Raw genomic sequence first — 21,940 nt, 5'->3', positions numbered from 1 at the left:
GGAGAGACAGGCAGAAGAAGAGATGTCAGGCCAGCATCTCACAGTGGACAGGTCTAACCCTGAGGGAGACAGTCAGGACAGACAACTGTCGTCTTCATTGTCATTGCTGTCATTGTCAATAACACACACACACACACACACACACACACACACACACACAAACACCACACCACACCAAACACACCTTAACCACACCACACAAAACACACACACACCACCACCACCACCACCACCACACCAAACACACACACACACACACACCACACCACACCACACCAAAAACACACAACACACCACACCACACCACACACCCACACAAAACACCACACACACACACAAAACACAACACCACACACACATACAAACACACACATCACAACACAACACAACACCACACTGACATGACCAGCCACTGCACAAGCAGAATCAGGATGTCCGACGCTGCCGTGAAGAAAGCGATGAAGGGTCTGGCCGTCTCCCCAGTCTGTGCTGAAGCCATGCCGATCACCGAGCACGCCACAACCAGCCCTGTATCACACCCCCCGTCCACTGCTGTTAGTGACGGTCACGTTGTGTTGTCGTTGGTGTTGTTTGGGGTTTGTTTTGTTTTTGTCGTTGTTGTTGTTGTGTGTTTTTTGTGTGTTTTTTTTCTCTCTCTCTCTCTTTCATCCCTGCCTCACACACACACACACCCCACGTCCTTTGCTGTTAGTGATGGTACACGTTGTGTTGTCGTGTTGTTGTAGGTCTGTTTTGTTTTGCTTTTGTTTTTGTTTTGTTGTTTTTTTGTTTTTGTTTTGTTGTTTGTTTTTTTTGTTTTTTTGTTGTTGTTGTTGTTGTTTTTTTTTTGGGGGGGGTATTTGTTGTTGTTTTTTTGTTGTTTTTGTTGTTGTTGTTGTTTCTGGTGGGGAGGTTTTGTTGATGATTTTCTTTCTCAGCCCTGCTACACACACCCCCCGTCCTTTGCTGTTAGTGATGGTACACGTTGTGTTGTCGTGTTGTTGTAGGTCTGTTTTGTTTTGTTTTTGTTTTGTTGTTTTTGGTTTGTTTGTTTGGTTGTTGTTGTTGTTGTTGTTGTTGTTGTTTTTTTGGGGGGTATTTGTTGTTTTTTGTTGTTGTTTTTGTTGTTGTTGTTGTTTTTGGTGGGGAGGTTTTGTTGTTGATTTTCTTTCTCAGCCCTGCTACACACACCCCCCGTCCTTTGCTGTTAGTGATGGTACGCGTTGTGTTGTCATGTTGTTGTTGTTTTCTTTCGGGGGTGGGGGTGGGAGGGGGTGAGGTTTTGTTGTTGTTTTTCTTTCTCAGCCGTGCCTCACACACACCCCACGTTCTTTGCTGTAAGTGATGGTACATGTTGTGCAGTTCAGGGCAGCACAGTGTAGAGTAGTGCAGTGCAGTGCAGTGCAGTGTAGAATCCGTGCAGTGTAGTGCAGTGCAGTGCAGTGTAGAATCCGTGCAGTGTAGTGCAGTGCAGTGCAGAGTAGTGTAGAGTAGTGCAGTGCAGTGCAGTGCAGTGTAGAGCAGTGTAGAATCCGTCCAGTGCAGTGCAGTGAAGTGTAGTGTATTGTATTGCAGTGCATTGCGGTGAAGTGCACACAGTGAAGTACAGTGTAGTCCCAGTACAGCGTGGTGCAGTGCAGTGCAGTGTAGTGTAGTGTAAGGTGGTGTAGCGCGGTGCAGTGCAGTGTAGAGTAGTGTAGTGTAACGTGGTGTAGCGCGGTGCAGTGCAGTGCAGTGTAGAGTAGTGTAGTGTAACGTGGTGTAGCGCGGTGCAGTGCAGTGTAGTGTAGTGTAACGTGGTGTAGCGCGGTGCAGTGCAGATCAGTGCAGTATAGAGTAGTGTAGTGTAACGTGGTGTAGCGCGGTGCAGTGCAGTGTAGAGTAGTGTAGTGTAACGTGGTGTAGCGCGGTGCAGTGCAGTGTAGAGTAGTGTAGTGTAACGTGGTGTAGCGCGGTGCAGTGCAGATCAGTGCAGTATAGAGTAGTGTAGTGTAACGTGGTGTAGCGCGGTGCAGTGCAGTGTAGAGTAGTGTAGTGTAACGTGGTGTAGCGCGGTGCAGTGCAGATCAGTGCAGTATAGAGTAGTGTAGTGTAACGTGGTGTAGCGCGGTGCAGTGCAGTGTAGAGTAGTGTAGTGTAACGTGGTGTAGCGCGGTGCAGTGCAGTGTAGAGTAGTGTAGTGTAACGTGGTGTAGCGCGGTGCAGTGCAGTGTAGAGTAGTGTAGTGTAACGTGGTGTAGCGCGGTGCAGTGCAGTGTAGTGTAGTGTAACGTGGTGTAGCGCGGTGCAGTGCAGTATAGAGTAGTGTAGTGTAACGTGGTGTAGCGCGGTGCTGTGCAGTGTAGTGTAGTGTAGTGTAAGGTGGTGTAGCGCGGTGCAGTGTAGAGTAGTGTAGTGTAACGTGGTGTAGCGCGGTGCAGTGCAGTGTAGTGTAGTGTAACGTGGTGTAACGCGGTGCAGTGCAGTATAGAGTAGTGTAGTGTAACGTGGTATAGCGCGGTGCTGTGCAGTGTAGTGTAGTGTAGTGTAACGTGGTGTAGCGCGGTGCAGTGCAGATCAGTGCAGTGTAGAGTAGTGTAGTGTAACGTGGTGTAGCGCGGTGCAGTGCAGTGTAGTGTAGTGTAGTGTAACGTGGTGTAGCGCGGTGCAGTGCAGTGTAGTGTAGTGTAGTGTAACGTGGTGTAGCGCGGTGCAGTGCAGTGTAGTGTAGTGTAGTGTAACGTGGTGTAGCGCGGTGCAGTGCAGTGTAGAGTAGTGTAGAGTAACGTGGTGTAGCGCGGTGCAGTGCAGTGTAGAGTAGTGTAGTGTAACGTGGTGTAGCGCGGTGCAGTGCAGTGTAGTGTAGTGTAACGTGGTGTAGCGCGGTGCAGTGCAGTATAGAGTAGTGTAGTGTAACGTGGTATAGCGCGGTGCTGTGCAGTGTAGTGTAGTGTAGTGTAACGTGGTGTAGCGCGGTGCAGTGCAGATCAGTGCAGTGTAGAGTAGTGTAGTGTAACGTGGTGTAGCGCGGTGCAGTGCAGTGTAGTGTAGTGTAGTGTAACGTGGTGTAGCGCGGTGCAGTGCAGTGTAGTGTAGTGTAGTGTAACGTGGTGTAGCGCGGTGCAGTGCAGTGTAGAGTAGTGTAGAGTAACGTGGTGTAGCGCGGTGCAGTGCAGATCCGTGCAGTGTAGAGTAGTGTAGTGTAACGTGGTGTAGCGCGGTGCAGTGCAGATCAGTGCAGTGTAGAGTAGTGTAGTGTAACGTGGTGTAGCGCGGCGCGGTGCAGTGCAGTGTAGTGTAGTGTAGTGTAACGTGGTGTAGCGCGGTGCAGTGCAGATCAGTGCAGTGTAGAGTAGTGTAGTGTAACGTGGTGTAGCGCGGTGCAGTGCAGTGTAGTGTAGTGTAGTGTAACGTGGTGTAGCGCGGTGCAGTGCAGTGTAGAGTAGTGTAGTGTAGTGTAACGTGGTGTAGCGCGGTGCAGTGCAGTGTAGAGTAGTGTAGTGTAACGTGGTGTAGCGCGGTGCAGTGCAGTGTAGTGTAGTGTAGTGTAACGTGGTGTAGCACGGTGCAGTGCAGATCAGTGCAGTGTAGATTAGTGTAGTGTAACGTGGTGTAGCGCGGTGCAGTGCAGATCAGTGCAGTGTAGATTAGTGTAGTGTAACGTGGTGTAGCGCGGTGCAGTACAGTGTAGAGTAGTGTAATGTGGTGTAGTGCGGTGCAGTGCAGATCAGTGCAGTGTAGAGTAGTGTAGTGTAACGTGGTGTAGTCCGCTGCAGTGCAGATCAGTGCAGTGTAGAGTAGTGTAGTGTAACGTGGTGTAGCGCGGTGCAGTGCAGATCAGTGCAGTGTAGAGTAGTGTAGTGTAAGGTGGTGTAGCGCGGTGCAGTGCAGTGTAGAGTAGTGTAGAGTAACGTGGTGTAGCGCGGTGCAGTGCAGTGTAGTGTAGTGTAGTGTAACGTGGTGTAGTCCGCTGCAGTGCAGATCAGTGCAGTGTAGAGTAGTGTAGTGTAACGTGGTGTAGCGCGGTGCAGTGCAGATCAGTGCAGTGTAGAGTAGTGTAGTGTAAGGTGGTGTAGCGCGGTGCAGTGCAGATCAGTGCAGTATAGAGTAGTGTAGTGTAACGTGGTATAGCGCGGTGCTGTGCAGTGTAGTGTAGTTTAGTGTAACGTGGTGTAGCGCGGTGCAGTGCAGTGTAGAGTAGTGTAGAGTAACGTGGTGTAGCGCGGTGCAGTGCAGTGTAGTGTAGTGTAGTGTAACGTGGTGTACCGCGGTGCGGTGCAGTGTAGAGTAGAGTAGTGTAGCGTAACGTGGTGTAGCGCGGTGTAGTGCAGATCAGTGCAGTGTAGTGTAACGTGGTGCAGTGCAGATCAGTGCAGTGTAGAGCAGTGTAGTGTAACATGGTGTAGCGCGGTGCAGTGCAGATCAGTGCAGTGTAGAGCAGTGTAGTGTAACGTGGTGTAGCGCGCTGCAGTGCAGATCAGTGCAGTGTAGAGCAGTGTAGTGTAACGTGGTGTAGCGCGCTGCAGTGCAGATCAGTGCAGTGTAGAGCAGTGTAGTGTAACGTGGTGTAGCGCGGTGCTGTGCAGATCAGTGCAGTGTAGAGTAACGTGGTGTAGCGCGGTGCAGTGCAGATCAGTGCAGTATAGAGTAGTGTAGTGTAACGTGGTATAGCGCGGTGCTGTGCAGTGTAGTGTAGTGTAGTGTAACGTGGTGTAGCGCGGTGCAGTGCAGATCAGTGCAGTGTAGAGTAGTGTAGTGTAACGTGGTGTAGCGCGGTGCAGTGCAGTGTAGTGTAGTGTAGTGTAGTGTAACGTGGTGTAGCGCGGTGCAGTGCAGTGCAGTGTAGTGTAGTGTAACGTGGTGTAGCGCGGTGCAGTGCAGTGTAGAGTAGTGTAGAGTAACGTGGTGTAGCGCGGTGCAGTGCAGATCCGTGCAGTGTAGAGTAGTGTAGTGTAACGTGGTGTAGCGCGGTGCAGTGCAGATCAGTGCAGTGTAGAGTAGTGTAGTGTAACGTGGTGTAGCGCGGCGCGGTGCAGTGCAGTGTAGTGTAGTGTAGTGTAACGTGGTGTAGCGCGGTGCAGTGCAGATCAGTGCAGTGTAGAGTAGTGTAGTGTAACGTGGTGTAGCGCGGTGCAGTGCAGTGTAGTGTAGTGTAGTGTAACGTGGTGTAGCGCGGTGCAGTGCAGTGTAGAGTAGTGTAGTGTAACGTGGTGTAGCGCGGTGCAGTGCAGTGTAGTGTAGTGTAACGTGGTGTAGCGCGGTGCAGTGCAGATCAGTGCAGTATAGAGTAGTGTAGTGTAACGTGGTGTAGCGCGGTGCAGTGCAGTGTAGAGTAGTGTAGTGTAACGTGGTGTAGCGCGGTGCAGTGCAGTGTAGAGTAGTGTAGTGTAACGTGGTGTAGCGCGGTGCAGTGCAAATCAGTGCAGTATAGAGTAGTGTAGTGTAACGTGGTGTAGCGCGGTGCAGTGCAGTGTAGAGTAGTGTAGTGTAACGTGGTGTAGCGCGGTGCAGTGCAGATCAGTGCAGTATAGAGTAGTGTAGTGTAACGTGGTGTAGCGCGGTGCAGTGCAGTGTAGAGTAGTGTAGTGTAACGTGGTGTAGCGCGGTGCAGTGCAGTGTAGAGTAGTGTAGTGTAACGTGGTGTAGCGCGGTGCAGTGCAGTGTAGAGTAGTGTAGTGTAACGTGGTGTAGCGCGGTGCAGTGCAGTGTAGTGTAGTGTAACGTGGTGTAGCGCGGTGCAGTGCAGTATAGAGTAGTGTAGTGTAACGTGGTGTAGCGCGGTGCTGTGCAGTGTAGTGTAGTGTAGTGTAAGGTGGTGTAGCGCGGTGCAGTGTAGAGTAGTGTAGTGTAACGTGGTGTAGCGCGGTGCAGTGCAGTGTAGTGTAGTGTAACGTGGTGTAGCGCGGTGCAGTGCAGTATAGAGTAGTGTAGTGTAACGTGGTATAGCGCGGTGCTGTGCAGTGTAGTGTAGTGTAGTGTAACGTGGTGTAGTGCGGTGCAGTGCAGATCAGTGCAGTGTAGAGTAGTGTAGTGTAACGTGGTGTAGCGCGGTGCAGTGCAGTGTAGTGTAGTGTAGTGTAACGTGGTGTAGCGCGGTGCAGTGCAGTGTAGTGTAGTGTAGTGTAACGTGGTGTAGCGCGGTGCAGTGCAGTGTAGTGTAGTGTAGTGTAACGTGGTGTAGCGCGGTGCAGTGCAGTGTAGAGTAGTGTAGAGTAACGTGGTGTAGCGCGGTGCAGTGCAGTGTAGAGTAGTGTAGTGTAACGTGATGTAGCGCGGTGCAGTGCAGTGTAGTGTAGTGTAACGTGGTGTAGCGCGGTGCAGTGCAGTATAGAGTAGTGTAGTGTAACGTGGTATAGCGCGGTGCTGTGCAGTGTAGTGTAGTGTAGTGTAACGTGGTGTAGCGCGGTGCAGTGCAGATCAGTGCAGTGTAGAGTAGTGTAGTGTAACGTGGTGTAGCGCGGTGCAGTGCAGTGTAGTGTAGTGTAGTGTAGTGTAACGTGGTGTAGCGCGGTGCAGTGCAGTGTAGTGTAGTGTAGTGTAACGTGGTGTAGCGCGGTGCAGTGCAGTGTAGAGTAGTGTAGAGTAACGTGGTGTAGCGCGGTGCAGTGCAGATCCGTGCAGTGTAGAGTAGTGTAGTGTAACGTGGTGTAGCGCGGTGCAGTGCAGATCAGTGCAGTGTAGAGTAGTGTAGTGTAACGTGGTGTAGCGCGGCGCAGTGCAGTGCAGTGTAGTGTAGTGTAGTGTAACGTGGTGTAGCGCGGTGCAGTGCAGATCAGTGCAGTGTAGAGTAGTGTAGTGTAACGTGGTGTAGCGCGGTGCAGTGCAGTGTAGTGTAGTGTAGTGTAACGTGGTGTAGCGCGGTGCAGTGCAGTGTAGAGTAGTGTAGTGTAGTGTAACGTGGTGTAGCGCGGTGCAGTGCAGTGTAGAGTAGTGTAGTGTAACGTGGTGTAGCGCGGTGCAGTGCAGTGTAGTGTAGTGTAGTGTAACGTGGTGTAGCACGGTGCAGTGCAGATCAGTGCAGTGTAGATTAGTGTAGTGTAACGTGGTGTAGCGCGGTGCAGTGCAGATCAGTGCAGTGTAGATTAGTGTAGTGTAACGTGGTGTAGCGCGCTGCAGTGCAGATCAGTGCAGTGTAGAGCAGTGTAGTGTAAGGTGGTGTAGCGCGGTGCAGTGCAGATCAGTGCAGTGTAGAGTAGTGTAGTGTAACGTGGTGTAGTCCGCTGCAGTGCAGATCAGTGCAGTGTAGAGTAGTGTAGTGTAACGTGGTGTAGCGCGGTGCAGTGCAGATCAGTGCAGTGTAGAGTAGTGTAGTGTAAGGTGGTGTAGCGCGGTGCAGTGCAGTGTAGAGTAGTGTAGAGTAACGTGGTGTAGCGCGGTGCAGTGCAGTGTAGTGTAGTGTAGTGTAACGTGGTGTAGTCCGCTGCAGTGCAGATCAGTGCAGTGTAGAGTAGTGTAGTGTAACGTGGTGTAGCGCGGTGCAGTGCAGATCAGTGCAGTGTAGAGTAGTGTAGTGTAAGGTGGTGTAGCGCGGTGCAGTGCAGATCAGTGCAGTATAGAGTAGTGTAGTGTAACGTGGTATAGCGCGGTGCTGTGCAGTGTAGTGTAGTGTAGTGTAACGTGGTGTAGCGCGGTGCAGTGCAGTGTAGAGTAGTGTAGAGTAACGTGGTGTAGCGCGGTGCAGTGCAGTGTAGTGTAGTGTAGTGTAACGTGGTGTACCGCGGTGCGGTGCAGTGTAGAGTAGAGTAGTGTAGCGTAACGTGGTGTAGCGCGGTGTAGTGCAGATCAGTGCAGTGTAGTGTAACGTGGTGCAGTGCAGATCAGTGCAGTGTAGAGCAGTGTAGTGTAACGTGGTGTAGCGCGGTGCAGTGCAGATCAGTGCAGTGTAGAGCAGTGTAGTGTAACGTGGTGTAGCGCGCTGCAGTGCAGATCAGTGCAGTGTAGAGCAGTGTAGTGTAACGTGGTGTAGCGCGCTGCAGTGCAGATCAGTGCAGTGTAGAGCAGTGTAGTGTAACGTGGTGTAGCGCGGTGCTGTGCAGATCAGTGCAGTGTAGAGTAACGTGGTGTAGCGCGGTGCAGTGCAGATAAGTGCAGTATAGAGTAGTGTAGTGTAACGTGGTATAGCGCGGTGCTGTGCAGTGTAGTGTAGTGTAGTGTAACGTGGTGTAGCGCGGTGCAGTGCAGATCAGTGCAGTGTAGAGTAGTGTAGTGTAACGTGGTGTAGCGCGGTGCAGTGCAGTGTAGTGTAGTGTAGTGTAGTGTAACGTGGTGTAGCGCGGTGCAGTGCAGTGTAGTGTAGTGTAGTGTAACGTGGTGTAGCGCGGTGCAGTGCAGTGTAGAGTAGTGTAGAGTAACGTGGTGTAGCGCGGTGCAGTGCAGATCCGTGCAGTGTAGAGTAGTGTAGTGTAACGTGGTGTAGCGCGGTGCAGTGCAGATCAGTGCAGTGTAGAGTAGTGTAGTGTAACGTGGTGTAGCGCGGCGCGGTGCAGTGCAGTGTAGTGTAGTGTAGTGTAACGTGGTGTAGCGCGGTGCAGTGCAGATCAGTGCAGTGTAGAGTAGTGTAGTGTAACGTGGTGTAGCGCGGTGCAGTGCAGTGTAGTGTAGTGTAGTGTAACGTGGTGTAGCGCGGTGCAGTGCAGTGTAGAGTAGTGTAGTGTAGTGTAACGTGGTGTAGCGCGGTGCAGTGCAGTGTAGAGTAGTGTAGTGTAACGTGGTGTAGCGCGGTGCAGTGCAGTGTAGTGTAGTGTAGTGTAACGTGGTGTAGCACGGTGCAGTGCAGATCAGTGCAGTGTAGATTAGTGTAGTGTAACGTGGTGTAGCGCGGTGCAGTACAGTGTAGTGTAGTGTAACGTGGTGTAGCGCGGTGCAGTGCAGATCAGTGCAGTGTAGAGCAGTGTAGTGTAACGTGGTGTAGTGCGGTGCAGTGCAGATCAGTGCAGTGTAGAGTAGTGTAGTGTAACGTGGTGTAGTCCGCTGCAGTGCAGATCAGTGCAGTGTAGAGTAGTGTAGTGTAACGTGGTGTAGCGCGGTGCAGTGCAGATCAGTGCAGTGTAGAGTAGTGTAGTGTAAGGTGGTGTAGCGCGGTGCAGTGCAGTGTAGAGTAGTGTAGAGTAACGTGGTGTAGCGCGGTGCAGTGCAGTGTAGTGTAGTGTAGTGTAACGTGGTGTAGTCCGCTGCAGTGCAGATCAGTGCAGTGTAGAGTAGTGTAGTGTAACGTGGTGTAGCGCGGTGCAGTGTAGAGTAGTGTAGTGTAAGGTGGTGTAGCGCGGTGCAGTGCAGATCAGTGCAGTATAGAGTAGTGTAGTGTAACGTGGTATAGCGCGGTGCTGTGCAGTGTAGTGTAGTGTAGTGTAACGTGGTGTAGCGCGGTGCAGTGCAGTGTAGAGTAGTGTAGAGTAACGTGGTGTAGCGCGGTGCAGTGCAGTGTAGTGTAGTGTAGTGTAACGTGGTGTACCGCGGTGCGGTGCAGTGTAGAGTAGAGTAGTGTAGCGTAACGTGGTGTAGCGCGGTGTAGTGCAGATCAGTGCAGTGTAGTGTAACGTGGTGCAGTGCAGATCAGTGCAGTGTAGAGCAGTGTAGTGTAACATGGTGTAGCGCGGTGCAGTGCCGATCAGTGCAGTGTAGAGCAGTGTAGTGTAACGTGGTGTAGCGCGCTGCAGTGCAGATCAGTGCAGTGTAGAGCAGTGTAGTGTAACGTGGTGTAGCGCGCTGCAGTGCAGATCAGTGCAGTGTAGAGCAGTGTAGTGTAACGTGGTGTAGCGCGGTGCTGTGCAGATCAGTGCAGTGTAGAGTAACGTGGTGTAGCGCGGTGCAGTGCAGATCAGTGCAGTGTAGAGTAGTGTAGTGTAACGTGGTGTAGCGCGGTTCAGTGCAGATCCGTGCAGTGTAGAGTAGTGTAGTGTAACGTGGTGTAGCGCGGTGCAGTGCAGACCAGTGCAGTGTAGAGTAGTGTAGTGTAACGTGGTGTAGCGCGGTGCAGTGCAGATCAGTGCAGTGTAGAGTAGTGTAGTGTAACGTGGTGTATCGCGGTGCTGTGCAGATCAGTGCAGTGTAGAGTAACGTGGTGTAGCGCGGTGCAGTGCAGACCAGTGCAGTGTACAGTCGTGCAGAGTAGAGTACAAGAACAGCACCGTGCACTGTAGGAGGATCTCTCACCCAAAATGTTGGTGCCACCAGCCGTTCCCAGATAACGTTGATAACTCTCCGTGGTCACTGTGGTCAGGATGTTGGTGGCGGTGATGTTGGTGGCGGTGATGTTGGTGAGGGTGATGTTGGTGAGGGTGTTGTTGTCGCTGTTCCCTACCCCTCCCAAGCCTACAGGAGGGACTGGGCCTGGGACACTGACTTTCCTGTAGTGTGTCTGCGACTTTTCAAAACAGGCGGAAACCAAGTTGTCCGGCACCAAATTTCTGTCAGGAGGAAAGAAGAAAAAAGAAGAAGAATGAAAAACAGTGATCTAAATTTGTATTATGACGACGACGAGGACAAAGACGACGACGGCGGCGATGGTAATGACAATGAAGGGGACGATGACATAAAAAATTATGATGATGATGACAACGGCGATGGCACCGACGACGACGATGATGATGATGATTATTATGATGAAGACGACGATGACACCAAAAATGATAATGATTACGACGACGATGATGATGACGATGATTATGACGAAGAAGACGATGACAACAAAAACAACGACATCGACGATGATGACGACGACGACGACAACGACGATGATGGCGGTGATTATGACGAAGAGGACGTTGACTACAAAAAACAACGACATTGACGACGACGACGACGAAGATGACGACGAAGATAATGGTAACGACAACAAGGGCACTGACCTGATGAGATCAGCAAAGAGATCCGCGGTCTGCAGGTTGCCCGTGTCCAGAGTGGCACTGACAGCTGACACACTGCTCTCTGTCACACCTGCACATCGTCTTGTTGTCTTGTATTGTGATGTGTTGTGTTGTATTGTACTGCGTTGTATTCAATTGTATTGTGTTGTATCGCATTGCATTGTGTTGTGTTGCATTGCACTGCATTGCATTGTGTTGCATTCCATTGTATTGTGTTGTACTGTGTCGGGCGTTGTATTGTATTGTATCGTATTGTGTTGTGTTGTATTGTATCGTGTCGTGTTGTGTTGTGTCGTGTCGTGTCGGGCGTTGTATTGCATTGCATTGCCGTGTCGTTTCGTGTATCATGGTGTGGTGTGGTGTGGTGTGGTGTGTTGTGCTGTGCATGTGGTGTGGTGTGGTGTGTTGTGCATGTGGTGTGGTGTGGTGTGTTGTGCTGTGCATGTGGTGTAGTGTGGTGTGGTGTGTTGTGCTGTGCATGTGGTGTGGTGTGGTGTGTTGTGCATGTGGTGTGGTGTGGTGTGTTGTGCTGTGCATGTGGTGTAGTGTGGTGTGCTGTGCATGTGGTGTAGTGTGGTGTGGTGTGTTGTGCTGTGCATGTCGTGTAGTGTGGTGTGTTGTGTTGTGCTGTGCATGTGGTGTGGTGTGTTGTGTTGTGCTGTGCATGTGGTGTAGTGTGGTGGTGTGGTGTGTTGTGCTGTGCATGTGGTGTGGTGTGTTGTGCTGTGCATGTGGTGTGGTGTGGTGTGCTGTGCATGTGGTGTGGTGTGGTGTGTTGTGCTGTGCATGTGGTGTAGTGTGGTGTGCTGTGCTGTGCATGTGGTGTAGTGTGGTGTGCTGTGCATGTGGTGTAGTGTGGTGTAGTGTGTTGTGCTGTGCATGTGGTGTAGTGTGTTGTGCTGTGCATGTGGTGTAGTGTAGTGTGTTGTGCTGTGCATGTGGTGTAGTGTGTTGTGCTGTGCATGTGGTGTAGTGTGGTGTGGTGTGTTGTGCATGTGGTGTAGTGTGCTGTGCTGTGCATGTGGTGTAGTGTGTTGTGCTGTGCTGTGCATGTGGTGTAGTGTGTTGTGCTGTGCTGTGCATGTGGTGTAGTGTGTTGTGCTGTGCATGTGGTGTAGTGTGTTGTGCTGTGCTGTGCATGTGGTGTAGTGTGGTGTGTTGTGCTGTGCATGTGGTGTAGTGTGTTGTGCTGTGCTGTGCATGTGGTGTAGTGTGCTGTGCTGTGCATGTGGTGTAGTGTGTTGTGCTGTGCTGTGCATGTGGTGTAGTGTGGTGTGTTGTGCTGTGCATGTGGTGTAGTGTGTTGTGCTGTGCTGTGCATGTGGTGTAGTGTGTTGTGCTGTGCTGTGCTGTGCTGTGCATGTGGTGTAGTGTGGTGTGTTGTGCTGTGCTGTGCTGTGCATGTGGTGTAGTGTGGTGTGTTGTGCTGTGCTGTGCTGTGCATGTGGTGTAGTGTGGTGTGTTGTGCTGTGCTGTGCTGTGCATGTGGTGTAGTGTGGTGTGTTGTGCTGTGCATGTGGTGTAGTGTGTTGTGCTGTGCTGTGCATGTGGTGTAGCGTGGTGTGTTGTGCTGTGCATGTGGTGTAGTGTGTTGTGTTGTGCTGTGCATGTGGTGTAGTGTGGTGTGTTGTGCTGTGCATGTGGTGTAGTGTGTTGTGCTGTGCTGTGCATGTGGTGTAGCGTGGTGTGTTGTGCTGTGCTGTGCTGTGCATGTGGTGTAGTGTGGTGTGTTGTGCTGTGCATGTGGTGTAGCGTGGTGTGTTGTGTTGTGCTGTGCATGTGGTGTAGTGTGGTGTGTTGTGTTGTGCTGTGCATGTGGTGTAGCGTGGTGTGTTGTGCTGTGCTGTGCTGTGCTGTGCTGTGCATGTGGTGTAGTGTGGTGTGCTGTGCTGTGCTGTGCATGTGGTGTGGTGTGGTGTGTTGTGCTGTGCATGTGGTGTGGTGTGGTGTGGTGTGGTGTGCATGTGGTGTGCTGTGGTGTGGTGTGGTGTGTTGTGCATGTGGTGTGGTGTGGTGTGTTGTGCTGTGCATTTGGTGTAGTGTGCTGTGCTGTGCATTTGGTGTGGTGTGGTGTGGTGTGGTGTGTTGTGTTGTGCTGTGCATGTGGTGTAGTGTGCTGTGCTGTGCATTTGGTGTGGTGTGGTGTGTTGTGCATGTGGTGTAGTGTGTTGTGTTGTGCTGTGCTGTGCATGTGGTGTAGTGTGTTGTGTTGTGCTGTGCATGTGGTGTAGTGTGGTGTGGTGTGTTGTGCTGTGCATGTGGTGTAGTGTGGTGTGTTGTGTTGTGCATGTGGTGTAGTGTGGTGTGTTGTGCTGTGCTGTGCTGTGCATGTGGTGTAGTGTGTTGTGTTGTGCTGTGCATGTGGTGTAGTGTGGTGTGTTGTGTTGTGCATGTGGTGTAGTGTAGTGTGTTGTGCTGTGCATGTGGTGTAGTGTGGTGTGTTGTGCTGTGCATGTGGTGTGGTGTGTTGTGCTGTGCATGTGGTGTGGTGTGGTGTGTTGTGCTGTGCATGTGGTGTGGTGTGTTGTGCTGAGCATGTGGTGTGGTGTGGTGTGGTGTGTTGTGCTGTGCATGTGGTGTGGTGTGTTGTGCTGAGCATGTGGTGTAGTGTAGTGTGTTGTGTTGTGCATGTGGTGTGGTGTGGTGTGTTGTGCTGTGCATGTGGTGTGGTGTGGTGTGGTGTGTTGTGCTGTGCATGTGGTGTGGTGTGTTGTGCTGAGCATGTGGTGTAGTGTAGTGTGTTGTGCTGTGCATGTGGTGTGGTGTGTTGTGCTGAGCATGTGGTGTAGTGTAGTGTGTTGTGCTGTGCATGTGGTGTGGTGTGGTGCAGTCATGCATTGCATTACATATGTTAGTGGATTGTGGTGAATTTCAGTGTACTGTAGTGTAGTGTATTATGGTGTGGGTGTGGCGTGGTGTGGTGTGGTGTGGTGTAGTGTACTGTAGCTATTGTAGTGTAGTGTATTATGGTGTGGTGTAGTGCAGTGCAGTGTGTTGTGTTGTGTTGCGTTGCGTTGCGTTGCGTTGCTTTTCATTGCGTTGTATTGTATTACTAGCATGACATTGTATTGTATTGTATCGTATTGTATTGTATTGTATTGTATCGTATTCCATTGCATTGCACAGCACTGCATTGCATTGACTTTTGTCATATCACGTCTCTGTGTGTAGAATTCGAGCTGCTCTCACCACGGAGCATGTCGCTACATTAGGACCGCCACCTCTCGCTCTTTTTTTTTTTTTTTTTTTTTTTTCTCTCGTTCTTTTTCTGTTTTTTGGGGGGGTTTTGGCATTTGTTTTGTTACTGTGGTTTCTTTTTACGTGTGGTAAGTGCATCCTGCACACGGGACCTCGGTTCGTCGCCCCATCCGAACTAATGTCCATACCACCCCACTCAAGGTCATACCAACCCACTCAAGGTCATACCACCCCACTCAAGGTCATACCACCCCATTCAAGGTCCAGTGGATGGGAAGAAAATTAAGGCGACTGTTGGAATCGATCCAGCGTCCTCAGATTGTCTCGCTTCCAAGGTTCCCACTGGGCCACAACTCCACAGCTGAGTCTTGTGCACAGACAAGTTTCAGTTTCGGTTTCGGTTACTCGTGGTGGCATCACTAAGTTCGGCACACCCACATACGCTACGCCACATCTGCTAAGCAGATGCCTGACCAGCACCGTAACGCGTTTAGTCAGGCTTTGAGTGCATGCACGTATACCTGTGAACGTATCAGAATGGGTCTTCTTTTGTATTCCTTCTTCTTTCTTTTTTTTTTTTTATCACAACAGATCTCTGCGTGTGAAATTCGGGCTGCTCTCCCCAGGAGAGCGCGTCGCTACACTACAGCGGCACCCTTTTTTTCTTTTCTTTTTTTTTTGGGGGGGGGGGTATTTTTCCTGCGTGCAGTTTTATTTGTTTTTCCTATCGAAGTGGATTTTTCTACTGAATTTTGACAGGAACAACCTTTTGTTGCCGTGGGTTCTTTTACGTGCGCTAAGTGCATGCTGCATACGGGACCTGGGTTTATCGTCCCACCAGAACGATAGGGCGCTCACAGTTTGATTTCCTAGCCCAACTTGGGAGAAAGGGTGAGACAAAAGAAAAAAAGATTTGAACCCACATACCCTGATGGACACTGTATCGGTAGACAAGTGTCTTAACCACTGAGAGCTTTCACACCAGTCATTCAGGTACATGCGTGCATTGATTCATAGAGATGAAAGGTAAAACAACACACACACACACACACACACACACACACACACACACACACAAGTTAGATATATATAAATGAAGAAATCCAAAGAAAGTGTAGACCCGGAAGTGAAGAAATCCAAAGAAAGTGTAGACCCGGAAGTGAAGAAATCCAAAGAAAGTGTAGACCCGGAAGTGAAGAAATCCAAAGAAAGTGTAGACCCGGAAGTGACGTGAGAAGAGAGAAGGGGGAGGGAGATGGGGCGGGGAGGGAGAAGGGGGGAGAAGAGAGAAGGGGGGTGAGGAAGGAGAAGGGGGGTGGGGAGGGAGGAGGAGTTAGGTTGAAAAGAGGCTGGTTTTATGACCACACTTCAAACAGCCGATGCAGGGCGTGACGAAGCGAAAGAGAGAGCTGGGCCCAAGTGTGTTATAGTCCTCGTCAGAAGCGGCAAATCTTGGCCTCTCTCTCATAAAAAAAATTTTAAAAATAAAATAAAAATAATAATAATTCTACCAGTTTCGCTCTTCGCTGATTCATGTCTATCGCAACCAGTACAATCATACTGATCCATGCGCAAGCGTGTGTGAGCTTGTGTGTGTGTGTGTGTGTGTGTGTGTGTGTGTGTGTGTGTGTTCGTAGGGGTGGGTGTAAGTGTGGGTGTGGGGGAGGTGGTGAGACTCTGGGTGGGTGGGTGCTTTGAATGTGGTGTGTTGTGCTGTGCATGTGGTGTAGTGTGGTGTGTTGTGCTGTGCATGTGGTGTAGTGTGGTGTGTTGTGCTGTGCATGTGGTGTAGTGTGGTGTGTTGTGCTGTGCTGTGCATGTGGTGTAGTGTGGTGTGTTGTGTTGTGCTGTGCATGTGGTGTAGTGTGGTGTGTTGTGTTGTGCATGTGGTGTGGTGTGGTGTGTTGTGCTGTGCATGTGGTGTAGTGTGGTGTGTTGTGCTGTGCATGTGGTGTAGTGTGGTGTGTTGTGCTGTGCATGTGGTGTAGTGTGGTGTGGTGTGTTGTGCTGTGCATGTGGTGTAGTGTGGTGTGTTGTGCTGTGCATGTGGTGTAGTGTGGTGTGTTGTGCTGTGCATGTGGTGTAGTGTGGTGTGTTGTGCTGTGCATGTGGTGTGGTGTGTTGTGCTGTGCATGTGGTGTAGTGTGGTGTGGTGTGTTGTGCTGTGCATGTGGTGTGGTGTGTTGTGCTGTGCATGTGGTGTAGTGTGGTGTGGTGTGTTGTGCTGTGCATGTGGTGTGGTGTGTTGTGCTGTGCATGTGGTGTAGTGTGGTGTGTTGTGCTGTGCATGTGGTGTGTTGTGCTGTGCATGTGGTGTAGTGTGGTGTGTTGTGCTGTGCATGTGGTGTAGTGTGGTGTGTTGTGTTGTGCTGTGCATGTGGTGTAGTGTGGTGTGTTGTGCTGTGCATGTGGTGTGGTGTGGTGTGTTGTGCTGTGCATGTGGTGTAGTGTAGTGTGGTGTGTTGTGCTGTGCATGTGGTGTAGTGTGGTGTGTTGTGCTGTGCATGTGGTGTAGTGTGGTGTGGTGTGTTGTGCTGTGCATGTGGTGTAGTGTGGTGTGTTGTGCTGTGCATGTGGTGTAGTGTGGTGTGGTGTGCTGTGCATGTGGTGTGTTGTGCTGTGCATGTGGTGTAGTGTGGTGTGTTGTGCTGTGCATGTGTGGTGTGGTATTTCTACGCCCACCTGATGAGACCGACTCGTACATCTCTCTTCTGTTAAAAGTCTTTTTGCGAAACTGTGCGGTTTATTCAATTATTTTTTCGTATAATATTACTTCCAAATGTGAAATGACCATGGATATCATATAGTTGTGTGAAACGTGGTCGACGTCAAGGGGTATGTGACCGGGTTTTGAAAACAGATTGTTCAAGATGTCAGCCGTCAGTTAATCTGCACTTATTGCCGCATTTATTTGTTCTATCATGCAGTTTTCTTAACCTGTTTTAATGCCAGCTCAGGTCAGACACATAAACAATTGCATACCATGAACTTTTGGTTTGATTTGATTTGATTTGGCCAGTGTTTAAAAGGAGGTTGTAGAAAAAAAATCACAGTAGGCCTAAACTACAGTGTGCAAATGGCGCCTACTCACAGACCATCGTCATCATCATCATCTTCTTCTTCTTCTTTTTCACAGAAACCTTCCAAGTCAGCCGGTATCATTCCAATGGAAAAACTCATTGAAGATGCACTCAACAACGAAAGCTTTGGTTTTCGTGACACTCTGGAAGATTGTGTGTTTAACAAGATAAATAGTGCAAAGGGTGGCAAGGGGAAGGGGAAGAAAGGTTGTAAAAAGTCCAGTGACGATTTTGACAATGACGCAATTGCTAATCGTGTCGCAGAGCTGCTCGTCCCGTTGTTGTCGTCATCGTTAAAAATTATTTTGGAACAAAGTCTAAAGAACATTTTATTAACTATTGTCGATGCTGTCACCAAACAGTTTAATCAAGACGTTGAGGTGTTGAAAAAGCAAAACCTCCTTCTTCAGTACAAAATAGACAAACAAGAACAATACAGCCGACGAGAGAACGTTAAAATCATCGGCATTCCAGAACAAGACAACGAGGACCTGGAGGAGGAAGTCAGTAAAGTCTTCCAGGCTGCGGGCTGTACCATCAAGCCCAGTGAAATAGCTGTTGTCCACAGGTCTGGCCAGAGGAAGACCAACAGCCACAACTCCACTGTTTCCCGTGGCAACGCTCCCGCTGGCCGACCTGTGCTGGTGAAATTTGTGTCTCGGCGGACAAAGGCGACGCTGATGGAGAAGCGACGTGCCCTGAAAGAGACCCAGGAGTTCAAGAAAGTCTTCATCAACGACGACCTGACTCCTCTCCGCTCCAGACTGCTACACGCGGCAAAGCGCAACGAGGCAGTTGACAGGGTGTCGACAACGCATGACGGTCGGATCCGCTGTGTCCTCAAGAAGACGCCGGGCCAAACTACAAACACCAAGGTCGTCCTGATTGACAACCCTGATGACCTGTTCCACCTTGGTGTGGACAGTGTAGACTTTGAAGCTTTGGGTCTTCAGCATGTTGTGGGATAGGGGTGCGACGGAGGGCAATGCAGTTTTCTCTCAGAAAACGGTCAAAATTTGTTACCTGACAGTTTTGTTGATTGTTTTAATTCACGTGATTGTTGTTCTGCTTTACATGATTCTTCTGTGAACTATTCAAAAAGCTCAGCTGGTGAAAGACATAACATAAGCTTTGTATCACTCAATGTTTGTGGGTTGCGAAGTAGGTTAAAACATAGTGAATTTGTTACACACATTAGTCAGTTTGATGTTATCTTATTAACAGAAACAAAAACAGACAAGCAAGATCACTCATTCCTTGAAAATGTTTTCTATGAACTTGGGTATACAATACATGTTTACAGTCGAAAATGTTCATCGTACCAACGTTCAGGTGGTGTTGCTTTTGCATACAAAAAGAAATATTGTAATTATATTACCACTCTACCAAACAAAGACAGCAACTCAACATGGTTCATGATAAAATCATCTTTAACGGGATATGATAAAGATGTGTGTGTTGGAGTGGTTTACATCCCTCCTGAAGGATCAGTGTATAGTAGTGTTGATATGTTTGATGATGTTGAAAACATGCTCTTTGATATACAAAGTAAATATGATTGTTATATTCTGTTAGCAGGTGACTTTAATGCTTATACAAAAAATTTGAAAGATTTTATTGATCAACATCAGAGTGACAGTAAAGGTCCATTCCATGATTTGATCAATGTTTTAGATGAGCAGTTATATCCAATTAAGTGTAGACATAATCAAGATAATCGTCGACCAAACAACTATGGGTATAGATTGATTGACTTGTGTAAATCGTCTTCATTGTATATTCTTAATGGAAGAGCAGGGAGAGATGATGGAATCGGAATGTTTACTAGTAATGGCTGTACTGTGGTTGACTACATGATTGGATCCCCCTTTTTGTTCACAAAAATAACAGATTTTACTATTTCCCCTTTTGATGCTTTATTATCTGATGTACACAGCCCGTTGATCTTGTCTCTGGCTACAGAGTGTCGCATATTGAACCATAAAAATCATACTGATACGGCTGTCATACCGTGTCATAAAAAATGTGCCACATCAAATTTAACAGGTCAGAATGAAATAATACGAAAATGGGAACACGAAAAGGCTGCTTCTTTTCAAGAAAATTTGTCTAACGCTGAGCTTACACACTTAAATGACGCAATCGATGCTGATGATATTGACGTCATAAATGATAAACTCGCAAACATTCTGATTGAGACGGCAAAAGATACTCTCGGGACATATCAAATTCGTACTTCTAAGACAAAACACAGAGATAGTCGCAGCTGGTTTGATTCCACATGCAAACGAAGCCGATCAGAGTATTTTAAAGCTAAACACAGAGTAAAAAAAAGAAATTCTAGTAAAAATAGAGACACGCTCGAAAGAGTCAGCAAAAGTTACAAGTCCGTTTTAAAGAAAGCAGAAAAGACGTGGAGAAAAAAATGGCACAGTGAACTACGAAGTTTACGCAAAAGCAATTCAAGGGAACTATGGAATAGAATTAAAAAGAAAAAGAAAACATCTTGTCCCATAAACTTAGAAGACATGTTTCACCATTTCAGCAACCTTAACGTTAATGATAATGAACATATTGACAGTACAACGGCAATGCACATTATCAATTTAGAGGATAATGATGATATTTTAAATGCATGTATTACTGAAGATGAAATTACTTCAGCCATCAAAAGACTGAAGAATGGCAAAAGTGCCGGTGAAGACATGATTCGTAATGAATATATCATCAACAGCGTTCCTTTGCTGACAGAAACATACTGTAAATTATTTAACAAGATACTGGACGAAGGTGTTGTACCAGAAAAATGGGTATCCGGCTTGATATTGCCATTGTATAAAGGCAAAGGTGATACACTTGACTGTGATAATTATAGGGGGATAACTTTGCTCAGCTGTGTTGGAAAACTATTCACTACAGTGTTAAATGCTAGACTGACTGATTATATCAATACAAACAATATACTTTCAGGAGCCCAAGCAGGATTTAGACAGTCCCATTCTACATTAGATCAAATGTTTGTTTTGAAATCACTTATTGATATTTTCTCCATGAAAAAGAAGAAACTTTACTGTGCTTTTGTTGATTTTAAAAAAGCCTTTGATTCAGTTTGGAGAAGTGGGTTATGGCAAAAACTTGTTCATGAAGGCGTGAATGGTAAAATTTTGCGTGTCATAATGAACATGTATGATAGAATTAAGTCATGTGTGTTTTTAAATGGTGAAAAATCTTATTTCTTTAGCATTTGTAAGGGTGTACGACAAGGAGAAAATCTCTCGCCTTTGCTTTTTTCTCTGTATCTCAATGATTTAGAGTTGTATTTGACTGAGCATAAGAGTCCATCTGTTGATCTTTTATTGAATGTTAACATTTCAGAGTTAGATAATTACATGCGATTATTTGTACTGCTGTATGCAGATGACACAATTTTACTTTCAGAGACGAAAGAAGGATTACAGCAGTCCCTCAATGTTTTTCACAAATATTGTTTAGAATGGAAACTAGTGGTCAATGTTAAGAAAACTAAAGGGATGATATTTAATTCTACAAACAAGCTAAAGCCTGTTTTTAAGTTTGGTGATGCATGTTTGGATGTTGTTGATTCTTTTAAATATCTTGGCATCGAATTTAGTAGAAACGGAACTTTTTATAAAGCTAAAAAACTGATTTATGAACAGGGCCAAAAAGCTATGTTTTCGTTACTTCAGTCAGCCAGAAATCAAGATTTACCTTTACATATCATTCTGGACATGTACCAGTCTATGATTGTTCCTATTTTGTTGTATGGTGCAGAAATATGGGGTTATGAAAATGTAGATATACTTGAAAAATTAGAATTGAAATTTTTGAAACGCTTGTTCAAACTGAACAGAAATACTATGACCCAAATTGTTTATGGAGAAACTGGTATTTATCCAATTAGTGTGTTAGTGAAAATGAGATTAGTTCGATTTTGGACCAGCTTAGTAATATCAAACACAGAAAAATATTCTGGGAAAATATATTTGATATTACTTGACTTATATCGAAATGGTATTTATTCTTCAAAATGGATGAGTTGTATCAGACAAATTTTAATAGAAGCAGGGTATGACTGTGTTTGGGATGCTCAATTCTTCTTGGAGAGGGAATCTTTCTGCAAGAATGTCAACATTGCCTTGAGAGATAGTTTTCAAAATCTATGGAGACATGCTCTAGAGGCGAGTAGTAAATGTTTGTTTTATAGAAATTTCAAAAGTGGATTTGGTAGAGAAAAATATATAAGTCAAATGCCTGATAATTATGTTATCAGCTTCTTCAGATTTCGAAGTAGTAATCATAAGCTGGAAATAGAAACAGGGAGACACAAAGGCATACCACGAGAGTTACGGTTTTGTAAGGTTTGTAACATGTCTGTGATTGGTGATGAGTTTCATTTTATAATGGAATGTCCCAATTATGATCAGTTACGAAATAGATATGTTCCTAAAAAATATTTGTCTCCAAAATCGGTTTTTAATTTTTGTAATAATAAACATTTTATGCTCAAAGGAGGCAAAAAAGTCATTTTAGCTGTAAGTAAGATGATTAGATTTGCAAATGTTGCCTAGTTATTCTTTTGGAGTTAAAAGACATTTGTGTTTTCTCAACTTTTATGTGCCATTGTTGTGTATTTGGAAATGTTTGTTATGGGCACGAAAAGAGTATTTTGCAGTAATCCTCCATAGACCAATAGGTGTGAAAGGATAATTAAAACTTGAAACTTGTCTGTATGTCTGTGTCTGATCTGTGTGTGTGTGTATGTGTGCGTGTCTTAAAACAACGGCATATAGGATATGT

At 47.5% G+C, this 21,940-nt stretch overlaps 1 protein-coding gene across 1 annotated transcript in view; it reads right to left on the bottom strand.

Annotated features, from left to right (window-relative positions):
• The window catches only part of LOC143296017 (excitatory amino acid transporter 3-like), an 86,245-nt gene that overhangs the window by 11,002 nt on the left and 53,303 nt on the right, over positions 1-21,940 (bottom strand). The window contains exons 5-7 of the mRNA XM_076607758.1: positions 10,827-10,914; positions 10,132-10,385; positions 402-528 (exon numbers count right to left, since the gene is read on the bottom strand). Coding sequence (XP_076463873.1) covers positions 402-528; positions 10,132-10,385; positions 10,827-10,914 — 469 coding nt within the window. The remainder of the gene's footprint in view (positions 1-401; positions 529-10,131; positions 10,386-10,826; positions 10,915-21,940) is intronic.

This window comes from Babylonia areolata, chromosome 21, assembly GCF_041734735.1.
Source record: "Babylonia areolata isolate BAREFJ2019XMU chromosome 21, ASM4173473v1, whole genome shotgun sequence".
NCBI lineage: Eukaryota > Metazoa > Mollusca > Gastropoda > Neogastropoda > Buccinidae > Babylonia > Babylonia areolata.
Note: the sequence above shows the minus strand (reverse complement) of the source record. Positions and strands in the feature narration are given on the sequence as shown.